At 48.5% G+C, this 12,593-nt stretch overlaps 3 protein-coding genes and 1 long non-coding RNA gene across 15 annotated transcripts in view; 2 read left to right on the top strand and 2 right to left on the bottom strand.

Annotated features, from left to right (window-relative positions):
- The window catches only part of DUS2 (dihydrouridine synthase 2), a 43,914-nt gene extending 41,279 nt beyond the window's left edge, over positions 1–2,635 (bottom strand). For 3 of the 11 annotated variants that reach the window (XR_014805771.1, XM_084960096.1, XM_013988514.3), the window contains exons 1-3: positions 2,568–2,635; positions 1,117–1,336; positions 704–780 (exon numbers count right to left, since the gene is read on the bottom strand). The gene's annotated coding sequence lies outside the window, so the exon portion shown is untranslated. Of the gene's footprint in view, positions 1–703; positions 781–1,116; positions 1,337–2,421 lie in introns of all 11 variants that reach the window. The other 8 variants (XR_014805770.1, XM_084960095.1, XM_013988513.3 and 5 more) reach the window with 3 other exon arrangements.
- A 66-nt stretch (positions 2,636–2,701) lies between these two features.
- Positions 2,702–4,570, top strand: DDX28 (DEAD-box helicase 28). The gene has a single exon (XM_003355776.5). The coding sequence runs from the start codon at positions 2,717–2,719 to the stop codon at positions 4,337–4,339; it is 1,623 nt and encodes a 540-aa protein (XP_003355824.1). The 5' UTR covers positions 2,702–2,716; the 3' UTR covers positions 4,340–4,570.
- A 206-nt stretch (positions 4,571–4,776) lies between these two features.
- LOC110260945 (uncharacterized) overlaps positions 4,777–12,593 on the bottom strand; it is a 43,577-nt gene continuing 35,760 nt past the window's right edge. For both annotated transcript variants that reach the window (XR_002344576.2, XR_014805841.1), the window contains 2 exons: positions 10,589–10,665; positions 4,777–4,912 (listed from right to left, as the gene is read on the bottom strand). This is a non-coding gene — a long non-coding RNA (uncharacterized LOC110260945). The remainder of the gene's footprint in view (positions 4,913–10,588; positions 10,666–12,593) is intronic.
- On the top strand, positions 7,890–10,300 carry DPEP2NB (DPEP2 neighbor). Its single transcript, XM_013988516.3, has 2 exons — positions 7,890–7,987; positions 9,365–10,300. Exons 1-2 carry the CDS (start codon positions 7,921–7,923, stop codon positions 9,667–9,669), a joined length of 372 nt encoding a protein of 123 aa, XP_013843970.1. The 5' UTR covers positions 7,890–7,920; the 3' UTR covers positions 9,670–10,300.

Here is a 12,593-nt window from a genome sequence, read left to right as displayed (position 1 = left end):
AGTTCCCACTGTGGTGCAGAGGAAACAAATCTGACTAGTAACCATGAGGTTGTGGGTTCAATCCCTGGCCTCACTCAGTGGGTTAAGGATCTGGGGTCACTGTGAGCTGTGGTATAGGTCGAAGATGCAGCTCGGATTTGGCATTGTTGTTGCTGTGGCTGTGGCTGTGGCTGGCAGCTGCAGCTCTGATTCAACCCCTACCCGGGGAACTTCCACATGCTGCGGATGCAGCCCTAAAAATAAAAATAAAACTTAGAGAGTAAAATCAACTATACTTTAATAAAAAAATAAATAAAAATTAAAATAAACTTAGGGAGTAACCAGGCAACATAAGTTACCATGGCAGCCCTTGCAAAATATTACCAAATGAGATTGTTACACCCAGAAGCTTACACTTTTTTCCACAATAAGTAAGCCTGCCTTATTTCTAAAGCACTATGCTATAAAATATATATCTCAATAGCAACTATAAGTTACTCAGTGTTTGCTGTGAGCAAGAGGAAAAGAGAGGGGCCTTACCAGTATCTAAAGAAATCACAAGAAGAATCTAGGGCCCATGGACAGAGACAGAGACAGACTTAGACTCCCATCCCTGTGATATTTTTGAGGTAATCCCATTATAAGGGCTCAAGCATGAGAAAGCAGCCACTAATGAGCTACTCTGTCCCAAATATCTGGACAAAAGTCAAATGTAAATACATACCTATGTATTATTTTTTTCAGATAATTCCTTCAATGTGTCTGTTCTGGCTTGGTGCAAAGCAATTCTTTGTTTACTATCTGAAAAAAACAGTGGCACACATCAATGGATAAAATCTGTCAGAGCAGACATCCAAGGAGCTCTTCAGCTAAGGAACAGGGAGCTCTGAGTTCCTAGAAAAATCATAAAAGCAGTGTGGAATCACATCTTGGAGCATCCTTTATATGAACTCCCTTTAGCATATCACCATCAGTGGTAATCAGCCTGTATATGAACCTTTCAATGACAGAAAACCCCAGCACTCTCAAGACAGATTTGCACAATTTTAGTTGCTACAGCCATCTTTCAGAATCTGACTCCCTGTCACGCATCAGACCCAGTCTGCTTTTTTAGAATGGTACATCCCCACAGCATACCTCATCTCTTTGCCATCCGGCACATTCCCCAAACACATGAGGACAACTCTCCCTAAAGTTCTCTTCTCCAGCATCACCCTCTTGAATCACTCCTTCCTGTGTTTATGACTTGCAGGGCCTTCCTGAGGTTTCCTGATCCCAAAGCCATGATAAGCAACAGCATAAATATGCCTGCTACAGAATGAGCAGGACCACACAAGAGTCTGGCAAATGTCACTACCTGAAATGAAAGCACATGTGGTAACCTCAGCCTCTCTTCAGTCCTCATCCTCTACCCAAAGTTTCTCAACAGCACGCTATTGACATTTTGAGCCAGATAATTCTTTTTTTGGAAGGAGCTGTCCTGATCATTATTTAGCAGCATCCTGGACTCTATCCAAAGGAAGAGCCTATAGCACCTCCCCAGATGTGACAAAAATGTCTCCAGCCATTATCAAATGTCTTAGGGGAAAGGTGGGGGCAAAATTACCCTCAGTCAAGAGCCACTGCTCTATCCAATGATCTTGTTCACCCAAAACTTCTCCTCTGCTGGTTTAACAGGTAACTCTCCAGAAAATTTAATTGTGCGTCAAAACGCTATCTGAAATTTAATAGTATTTATAATGGTATTTGATGATACTACAACTCATTCTCCAGAAGTTAGGAACCACCCAGATGCTTTATCTACATTTACCTTATCTTTTTACCCCAGGCACTGAAGACTACAGAAATGATCAGACACCCATTTTCTGGATCTGTTCAAGTACCAACAGTGTAGGGCTTTTTTGCAACCTGAACAACTAAATTTAAGTAAAATATTTTGTCTGACCATGGCTTTGTGAGACAAACCACATACTGGTAGCAGTACATGGTTCACTACTAGTCAAGTAATTTAGGTAAGGTGAGTGGGAAGCCAGTGGAGGTGAGCGAGCTAACTGAAGAAGTAGTGGGTTCTTGATGAGAAGTTGGAAAGGGTGACAAAGGAGTGGAGAGTGAACCACCGCTGAAGAGGAAGGGGAAAAGTATGAAGAAATGAGTTCTCTTGAAATAAAGACTGAAGAGAGGATACTCTGAAGGCCATCAGATTGCTCTCTGGGCCCTCAGCTCTCCAAGGGCCTGGTGGAAAAGAGTTAATCTAGGTCCCCTGGCCTGATCATTCATTCAAACTCTCACTAACTACTTGTATTAAAAGACCTTACACGGAGACCACATCTGGGAAAACATCGCCGCACCCTAGGAGTTTACAGAAGGGAGACCATAACTGGACAAGATATCACAGGAGCTCTGAAGGCGACAGAGAAGAATCGCAGGGATCGGACATCATACCGCCAGAAGTCCTCCGCCCTCCTGGTTCGTAATGCCAGGACCTCATCGCCTCGTAACGCCGAACCCCAGTACTGCCTCAATCGTGCACCTCTCCCCACGGTTGGCCCGAGCCCGGACGTCACCACCCCCGGTTTGGGCCTACAGACCTTACAGCTGCTGAACTCTACAGATCTTTCCTCGCTCCTCACAGTTCGCCTATTCCGCACGCTTTACTGAGCCGCGTCAGCCACCGTCCTCAAAGCCTTGGCGCATCTGTGACGTCACTGCATTGCGCCTCTCCGGCAACACGGGGACCATGGCTCTAGCACGTCAGCTTCGGCTGTTATCGCTCGTGACTCGGTTGCATCTGGCGCCTCGACGGGATCTAACGGTCCGCGGTCCCGACGAGCCCCTGCCAGTGGTGCGCATTCCGCGGGCTCTACAACGGCGTCAGGAACAGCGGCAGAGGGGGCAGCAGGGCCCCCCGCGGCCGGTCTTGGTGAGACCTGGCCAGCTGCTGATCTCGGCGCGGCGGCCGGAGTTGAACCAGCCCGCGCGTCTCACGCTGGGCCGTTGGGAGCCCGCACCACTCGCTTCACGTGGCTGGAAGAATCGGCGCGCCCGCCAGGACCACTTCTCAATCGAGCGCAAGCAACAGGAGGCCCCAGCGTTGCGGAACCTCTCGTCCAAGGACAGCTTTGCCGATCTGGGTCTGGAGCCCCGCGTGCTGAGCGCACTGCAAGAGGCTGCTCCCGAAGTCGTTCGGCCCACAACCGTTCAGTCAAGTACCATTCCCCCTCTACTTGGTGGCCGCCACATCCTCTGCGCTGCGGAGACCGGCAGTGGCAAGACTCTTGGCTACATGCTACCTCTGCTTCAGCGGCTCTTGGGCCAGCCAAGCCTGGACTCCTGTCGTATCCCTGCTCCTCGAGGCCTGGTTCTTGTGCCTTCTCGAGAATTAGCTGAACAGGTACGGGCCGTGGCCCAGCCCTTGGGCAGCTCCTTGGGCCTCCAGGTGCGGGAGTTAGGGGGAGGCCATGGCATGAGTAGGATCAGACTGCAACTATCCAAACAGCCTCCAGCAGATGTACTAGTGGCCACTCCGGGGGCTCTGTGGAAGGGCCTGAAAAGTCAGCTGATCAGCCTGGAGCAGCTCTCCTTCTTGGTGTTGGATGAGGCAGACACACTATTGGATGAAAGCTTTCTGGAACTGGTGGACTACATCTTGGAGAAGAGCCACATAGCAGAAGGCCCAGCTGACTTAAAAGACCCCTTCAATCCCAAAGCTCAGTTAGTGCTGGTAGGGGCCACATTTCCTGAAGGTGTAAGCCAGCTGCTGAGTAAAGCTGCCTGCTTAGACTCTCTAACCACCATCACCAGTTCCAAGCTCCACTGCATCATGCCTCATGTCAAACAGACATTCATGAGGCTGAAGGGGGCAGAGAAGGTGACTGAGTTGGTGCAGATCCTCAAGCAGCATGACAGAGCATATAGGACTGGGTCCGCAGGAACTGTTCTGGTGTTCTGTAATAGCTCCAGTACTGTGAACTGGTTGGGATATATTCTGGATGACCACAAAATCCAACACTTAAGACTTCAGGGACAAATGCCAGCCTCAATGAGGGCAGGTATCTTCCAGTCCTTCCAGAGGGGCTCCCAAGACATACTTCTCTGCACAGACATCGCCTCTCGGGGCCTGGACAGCACCCAGGTGGAGCTAGTTATCAATTATGATTTCCCTCTTACCCTGCAAGACTACATCCACAGAGCAGGGAGGGTGGGCCGTGTGGGAAGCAAGGTGCCAGGCACTGTCATCAGCTTTGTGACCCACCCTTGGGATGTGAGCCTGGTTCAGAAGATTGAGCTGGCAGCCCGCCGGAGGAGAAGCCTTCCAGGACTAGGGTCCTCAGTGAGAGAGCCTTTGCCTCAGCAAACCTGATTACAGCCGGCTTTAGTATGATGCCAAAACAGGGATCTTTACCTGTGTGTGTTGGGTAGGTGAGCACACTAGTCATCGCTCTGGACAGCCTGCTCCCCTTCCTGAAGGCCTGGGCTGCTCTCTGGCTTCAGAAGATAAAGCTCCTGGCCAGCACTGAAAGGTGAACTGCTGAGCGTGGCTGTCTGTGGTCTTTCATGTGAAAAATAAAGTCGATTTTGGCTTTGTATTACATCATGATTTCTAACAATAGTGATGTTTTTGTAGGCATCCCTTGGTGATAGTTTCCACTGGGGCAGAATTTGTTGTATTCTGAGAAGATTTACACTCCAAACCTCCACCCCTAAGATAAAGGTTCTTTGAATTGATGTTTTAGTTTAGATTTTATTTCCTGCCCCCAAAACATCCACTAAACCATTAAGAGGAGAATGGGATGTGACTAGCAGTAGAGAAACATCTTCTTCACCAACAATGGCAAGCTTAGGCACTTTCGGTGAAATCTGTCTGGGAAGTACTGGCAGACTGACACGGGGTATTGCTAGGTGTGCATTTCCAGCTCTCCCTTCTTTCTCATCTCTTGGTGGCAGAGGAGGAGAGAAGATTAAACTTTTTTACAAAACTGGCAAAATAAGCTTATGGCCTCCTCTCACTATCTCTTAGGTTTTAGTCTCTGCAGCATTATATAAGCTTTGCCTAAATAATGAACAGATGAAAGTCAAATGTACTATTTCACAAAACAACTTAAAACCACTTGCACACTGAGAAGGATTAAGTTGCAGAGAACAGAAATGGACCCAGAACAACCTTTACCAAAAAAGAATATTGTGCTACATGTACAATCATAGCTCTTTGCATATAAAGAAACAGAAGAACAAAAGAACTTGCTCAAAATCACACAAGTAGGATAGAATCTGGTCTGTCTGTCCTAAAGGTTGTGTTTTTTAACCACCATGCTAGCTTTTGTCACATATGTTTCATGCACAGAATAACTACATCTCTCTTTGCCTTGAATATTCCCTCTTTACATCTATGCCTAGTGCAGTTTGTTTTTTTGTTTTTGTCTTTTTGCCAGTTCTTGGGCCGCTCCTGTGGCATACGGAGGTTTCCAGGCTAGGGGTAGAATCAGAGCTGTAGCTGCCAGCCTACACCACAGCGACAGCAACTCGGGATCTGAGCCGCGTCTGCAGCCCACACCACAGCTCACAGCAACGCCGGATCCTTAACCCACTGAGCAAGGCCAGGGATCGGACCTGCAACCTCATGATTCCTAGTTGGATTCGTTAACCACTGAGCCACGACAGGAACTCCCTAGTGAAGTTTTTAATATTACCCACTTTGTCTCAAAGGCAACCCAGGATAGACAGTAATTTGGTCACTCTCTCCATGGACCCGGAAGTTTGTTAAAAGTGCAGATTCCTGAGCCCTAATCCAGATCTGGATAAGTTTTCTGAGGGTTAGCCCAAGAATCCACGTATGTCTTTTTAAGTTGTTTTGTGGAATTCCCAGGGGAGTCTCCCACACTCTTACGTTAATAAACCATTTATTCAGCCTTCCCCAGAGGCCTAGCCAGGTAGTAGCCCCACCACATCAGAAGGATGCTCTCAAGCAAGTAATCTCCGGAGGCTTGGAGTACTCGAATGATCTCATACTGGCCCACCTACCACAACAAACCTCCAGAGCCTTCCTCTGCCTATTTTCCCTTCTCCCACTCCCAAAGGCAGTCTGCTCTATTAAGGCCTGACTTTGGCTGTCCTAACATGTACTCGCTAACTCAAGCAATTTAGGAGTAGAGAGAAGATGCTGTGGTCCTCAACCAGGGTTGCCCAACCTCTAAAGTAGCAGCCCAAGCAATCTCTACCTTCTGGGCATATCCCCTCTGCCACAGTTCCAATAAACAAATGTTCCATCTTTGCTCTTTCAAGATCAGCCACAGGAAGCCCCTCCTTAAAGTTATCTTTCATTGCCACACTGCATCAAAGGCTGACCCAAAGAGATTGTTTCCTGTGGGCCTGATAGGCTAAGGAGAGAGCTGTCTCTCTGCTTCTCTGATTCAAACCAAATCATCTTAGTAACACCTCTTCACAGGGTTGATGACGTTTCTCACATGGGCTGCTGCTGAGCCTGTATCATATCTTTTATGGTGGTAGGAGAGAGGATTATAATCTTTGAGCAGAGAGGGGAATGTAATGATTAGATTGTCATTTTGTCATGAATTTGTTTTGAATTTCATATTAAAATGAGCCCATTGGAGAAAAAAAGAAAAGGAGTTTCCGTTGTGGTGCAGGGGAAACGAGTCCGACTAGGAATCATGAGATTCCGGGCTCCACCCCTAGCCTCACTCAGTGGGTTAAGGATCCAGCGTTGCTGCAAGCTACGGTGTAGGTGGCAGACACGGCTGGGATCTGGCGCTGCTATGGTATAGGCCAGCAGCTGTAGCTCCAATGTGACCCCTAGCCTGGGAAACTCCATATGCCATGGGTGCAGCCCTAAAAAAAATTAAAGGAAAAAAAAATAAAGGGCCCATCATTCCCACTGTGTGAAATCATTCAGAACCCTCAGGACCCTCACTGAGCAACTTTAACATCTCTCCCAGTGTCATTCTGAAATGGGGTGAGCGTGCCCTTACACTCCTATAAGCTGTAAATCCAGAGCCCCCACATGAACCTACCATTGAGCAGGATACCTTTCCACTACTTGTGTAACCTTAGCAAGGTCCCTTAACCTCCTAGTTTTTTGAGTGCTCAGCTATAAAAGTGTGAGGGTTCTATTATTTGTTTTTGTCTTTTTAGGGCCACACCCATACAGAGGTTCCCAGGCTAGAGGTCCAATCAGAGCTATAGCCATCCGCCTACACCAAAGCTACAGCAACATGGGATCCAAGCCATGTCTGTGACCTACACCATAGCTCACAGCAACGCCAGATCCTTAACCTACTGAGTGAGGCCAGGAATCAAACCTGAGTCCTCATGGATGCTAGTCGGATTTGTTAACTGCTGAGCCATGACGGGAACTCCAGGGTTCTATGAATTTTTATTTGGGGCAGGACAAGATTGAGAATAATGTGTCTTTGCTTTTATTCTTCCAAAATGGAAGGTCTTCCCTCACCTCTCCATGGGTCCAGATCTCACCTGTCCTTCAGGCTCACTGCTAAGGAGCCTTCCCTGAATCCCAGTCTACATAAACCTCTGCCTCTCTGACTTAAGTTTACTGCCATACAACCTAATTCTTCGGTTAATCTTGCCTCTCAAGCCAATCTCAGAAGGTGGGCTTCTCTTGCCCTCCTGTGGCTCCTAGGGCTGTGCTCCCTAGGAAGTGGCTACTAGACTTAGGCAGGGGTGGGGAGGCCCAGGTGTGAGGGGCCAGACAGGGCACCTCTCTGCCTCCACCCTGCTCTCCACAAAACCCTGAGAGCCTGCAGCCTGCCCCTCAAGTCACAGCTTCCTTGTATGACCTCACTGGTAGTGATGACCTCACAGACCTTCTCAGTTTCCATGGCAGTGTAACTACGCAAACGTGCTGCTCTCGGAGAAACCTGCCTACCAGTTCTCCACCAGATTCCTATCCCTTTGCCTACCTGAGAGAGAATGTCTGATCGGATCTTCTATATTCACTCTAACTTGTCCTCTGTCCCCTGGGAGGGCAGCGCAGCAGGTAGGCCAAGCTCAAGCATCTGTACAAGAGGCTTGGTGGACACACAAGCTCACCTGGCTTCTATGTGTTCCCTTTGGGTTCGCCCACCATACACACCTCAGTACTTTCCCTTGGGGAAAGTGGCCTGGGGCACCCTCAGGGACCCACAGTGCTCACAGCTGAAAATAAGTGAAATGTCATCTCTGGAAAGTGTGCAGAAAAGCTCTAATCTTTGTAACTGTAGCCTTCCCCTTTGGGCTACTGGATGCTGTCATTCAGACCCTTTCCTGATTGGCCCCTTAGCAAAAGTCAAGTGCATTTTTGTTGGCAAATGATAAATGGGGTGGTTTGAGGAAGAAGGCCGCTCCTTAACTGCACTTTTAAACCCAGGCAGCTTTGTGCTGTCCTGTAGACATCTACGTGGGTCCCCTCAAGACACATCCCAAACTGAGCTGCTAAGTACTGGGGGAAAGGGTGGTGCCATACTGGTGGGAAGAATGGAAGAACCAAGAGGAGTGATGAAGTGCTAAGGAGCCTGGAAGGCTGAGGAAAGAGTGTCCCAGGAGGTGGGGTTTACGTAAACCTAGACTGGATACCCACATACTGGTTCTGAATCTCATGGTCACTCTGCCTTGTGTTTGGCCTTTTTCTAATCTAGGTAAAAGTATCAGAGGACTAGAGTTCAGTGTGGTTGAAACAGGCAGTATGACTAGGGCCCAGAGGGGTTGCCAAGGTGGGAGGGGCTCTTAACCAATTTATATTAGATTATTTTTTTCTGGAGTTCCCGTCGTGGCTCAGTGGTTAACAAATCTGACTAGGAACCATGAGGTTGCAGGTTCGATCCCTGGACTCGCTCAGCGGGTTAAGGATCTGGCGTTGCCGTGAGCTGTGGTGTAGGTCACAGACACAGCTCAGATCCCGAGTTGCTGTGGCTGTGGTGTAGGCTGGCAGCTACAGCTCCGATTAGACCCCTAGCCTGGGAACCTCCATGTGCCACGGGTGCAGCCCTAGAAAAGACAGAGAGACCAAAAAAAAAAAAAAAAAGATTATTTTTTTCCAAAACTTGAAAGCCTCAGAAGTGACAAACCTTTAGAAATGTTTTCTCTTTTGTGGAAGAGAGAGATGGAGAGGATCCTGATGGCAATTATTTTCTGGTCCTACTATTTTTTCCGGGAATGACAAATAGATTTCCTCATCTACCACAGCCATCAGCTCTAGGAATTGCCTTTGCAGCCAATGTCCCTTCTCTAGGGACTCGTTAGAGGTGATGAAACAAGGCTATGTTTTGGATATAAAGTAGACTAAAGGGTTTCAGCCACAAACTGGGAGAGACATGAGAAAAGGGAGGGTCTGGCAGGAGATGAGCACAGTTCTGATCATTTCTGATTTTCTTTGCAGTAGCAGTGGCTCCCATCTCTCCTCCTACACCTGGTCACTACCATGTCCTCTACCGAGGGTGTGGAGAAACCCAGGTGGGCTGGCATGGAGAGACGTACTGCCTGGTTGGTGGCTACCGGGCCTATGGGGATGCTCCTGTGTCCACCCCAACAAAGGCAGAAGCAGAGAAGCCAGTCCCCAGCCGCGCTCCCAAGAGACGGCGACCTCTGGCAGAATCAGACAAAGACCTAGGTTGTTCCAGCCCCAAAATTCGGCGACTGCAGCATAGTGGCAGGAGAATGACCCCTCAGAAGCTTGCTGGCTGAGCTGCTCTGAAGAGAGGGCCTAAGGCAGTGAATGCCTCTTCCTGCAGTGATCCCCCCACTGCCCACTACCAGAGATTAGAACCTGTGCTGTTCTTCCTGAGCCTTCCTCAGCAAGAGCCTTCTTCCTTCCAAAAGACTGCAAGCAAGGAGCCTCAGAAACTGAGGTTTGAAATGAGAGTCTGCTCTGAACATCCCAGGGCTGAGGCTGGCCTGGAAGAAAACCTGATGTTTCTTCCCCCCAATCCTTAGGAGTCCCTTCGTGGGGAGACAAAAAAAAAAGTCTACCTTCTGTGAGCCAAGGAGGATCCAGGAACAGAGAGAGGGTGCAGAGTGGCCTCAGCAGGGGCCCAGTCTACCTCCTGGGCTCCTTCCCTGAGCTGTTACAAGTGGCCACCAACACAAACCAGGGGGCCCTGGGCTTTTTGAAACTGAAAGAAATTTCAGAAACTGTGGCTACCCAAAGAGTCCCCTGCCTGGGATCTCAGGACCCAGGAAGACTTGCTCCCTGGGGCAAGAACGGGATGGAGTCAAGCAGCACCTGCCCTGCCCCAAGGCTCACAGGCTCCTTCATTCTCAGCCCTTTCTGGCCCCAGATGGGTCCCTTTCCGCTCAATAAAATGTTTCTCTGTAACGGCGTTTGACTTGAAATCCAGCTTGTCCAAGGCCAGGCCCTAAACCTCCCTGTTCCATTTATTGTATATTCTCAAAGGGAGTACGTGGTCCTCTGAGATCTTTTGCCTCTAAAAAGGACTCTTGGGTGCAATTTCTAAGTGGCTCCTGCAACGACGTGTGTGTGTGTGTGTGTGTGTGTGTGTGTGTGTGTGTGTGTGTGTGTAGAGGAGAGGCAGGGCTGAGAAGATGCTGTTCCGTCTAGCCATTCATCCATCCTCCAAATCTATATTGAGCACCTGTTACATACCAGCCACTGTTGCTAGTTGCTTCGGATATTTCACTGAATGAGATGATCGAAGGCCCTCTCCTCATGGCACCCACAAACTAAAGGAGACAAAGAATATAATTTCATGTAATTATAATTGCTATGAAGAAAAGTAAAGTAAGCTAAGAGGATAAAGTGATGAGGGATTGCTATGTTACCCAAGGTAGTCAAGGGAAGGCTCCTTTGAGGAGGTGACATTTCAGTGGAGATGTGAGGGATTGTGAAGAGCTGAGAGAAGAGCATTCCTATGCTCAACAGGGACCTACCGCGGAGCACAGGGAAATCCATGCAATGTTCTGTGATAACCCGTATGCGAATGGAAATGTGCATAAGTAAGGCTGAATCGCTTTGCTATACAGAACAAATTAACACATTATAAATCAATTACTTCAATAAAATTATTTTTTTTCATAGGCAAGAAATAGATTAATTAAGATAGAGTGCTTGTGAGAGATGCAAGCAGGCAGGCAAGGAGGCTCTGCCTCAGTAAAGTTCTTTTTATTTTATTATTTTTATCTTTTTGCCTTTTCCAGGGCCGCACCCGAGGCATATGGAGGTTCCCAGGCTAGGGGTCCAATCAGAGCTGTAGCCACCAGCCTATGCCAGAGCCACAGCAACACAGGATCCAAGCCACATCTGTGACCTACACCACAGCTCACGGCAACGCTGGCTGGCTCCTTAACCCACTGAGCAAGACCAGGGATCGAACCCAAAACCTCATGGTTCCTAGTTGGGTTCGTTAACCACTGAGCCACAACAGAAACTCCGTGGGAGGGATCTGAGCAGGATAGTGAAGTGATCTGATACAGATCCTAAAAGGACCACTCTGCTGTGTGCCATGGCAGTGAGGTGCTGGCTATTATCAGTAGATTGTCTCCCTCTCAGCAGCTAAGGGAGCAGTTGGTCCAGGAGAGTGGGGCTGGGGGAATATCAGCAGAGAATAAAAAGCACAAAGTTTGGGCCCGCGTCCCAGGCCCACCTGCCTCATCAGCCCGTAACAGAAGGGGTCCTGTCAGCAGCTCTTAGCCCCCAGGCCCAGGTGAAGACATCCATCCTCTGGACACCACACTTGTCCTTAGGGGCCATATCAGCAAGACTGTTGCTCCTCACCCTGACACACACCCTCAAGGCTAGGACAGGTCCTGCTAACTTAAGAAGTTTTCTGAAGTTCCCATGTGGCTCAGCAGGCTAAATATCCAGAGTTGTCACTGCAGTGGCTCAGTACAGGTTCGATCTCTTGTCTGGGAACTTCCTCAGTGCCTCCATGGCTCCCAGAAAATTCCCACTGTGAGTCTCAGTTAACCCACAAAAGACAGCTAATACCTCTTCCTGCAGTGACCTGCACTGCCCAACACTGGAAATTAGAAGCTTGATGAATCTCCGATACTCGGTGTGACCGAGGTAGACTCATGGTTACGCTGGAGTCAGAGAGACTGGCAATTTCCAAGCACGAGGCAAGCAGACTCACCGGGGTTCGTAGGGAAATGAGAGACCCCCAACACCCACACCAGTCCTACTGAATACATTGTTAGGGTGAAGCCTGGAAATCTGCGTTTTTAAAAGCTTCCCATAACTACCAGCTTTAGGGAATGCAAGGGATGGAGCAACGTGTGAAATGACACCATGAGATACAGTCAGCAAATTCCTAAACACAGAAGACTCTAAAGGACAAAGGACATGTTTTTTCAGCAAATAAACTGCAAGGAATAAAAATAAGAGGAGGAGTCCCTGCTGTGGCTCTGTGGGTTAAGGATCTGGCATCGTCATCGCCATGGCTCTGGTCAAAGCTGTAGTATGGGTTCAATCTCTGGCCCAGGAACCTCCACTGAAGGTGAGGCCAAAAAAACAAACAAACAAAAAGAAATTAAGCAATCAGATTTGAACCTGGTAGAAAATCTATGATATTAAGGAAGCATTGTTGACTTTTTAGGTGCCATAATAGTGTGATGGTGAAGTGATCTGTATTTATTCATATGTAGGAATACTG

Source organism: Sus scrofa, chromosome 6, assembly GCF_054392235.1.
Source record: "Sus scrofa isolate SSC_HxYL_T2T_F1_AM1 chromosome 6, Sscrofa_HxYL_maternal_Yorkshire_Landrace_v2.0, whole genome shotgun sequence".
In the NCBI taxonomy this organism is placed as follows: domain Eukaryota; kingdom Metazoa; phylum Chordata; class Mammalia; order Artiodactyla; family Suidae; genus Sus; species Sus scrofa.
Note: the sequence above shows the minus strand (reverse complement) of the source record. Positions and strands in the feature narration are given on the sequence as shown.

Coding starts and splice junctions, on each gene's coding strand:
- DDX28 (XM_003355776.5), top strand. CDS start 2,717: ATGGCTCTAGCACGTCAGCTTCGGCTGTTATCGCTCGTGACTCGGTTG.
- DPEP2NB (XM_013988516.3), top strand. CDS start 7,921: ATGTCTGATCGGATCTTCTATATTCACTCTAACTTGTCCTCTGTCCCC. Junction 7,988..9,364: donor CTGGGAGGGCAGCGCAGCAG/GTAGGCCAAGCT, acceptor TTTTCTTTGCAG/TAGCAGTGGCTCCCATCTCT.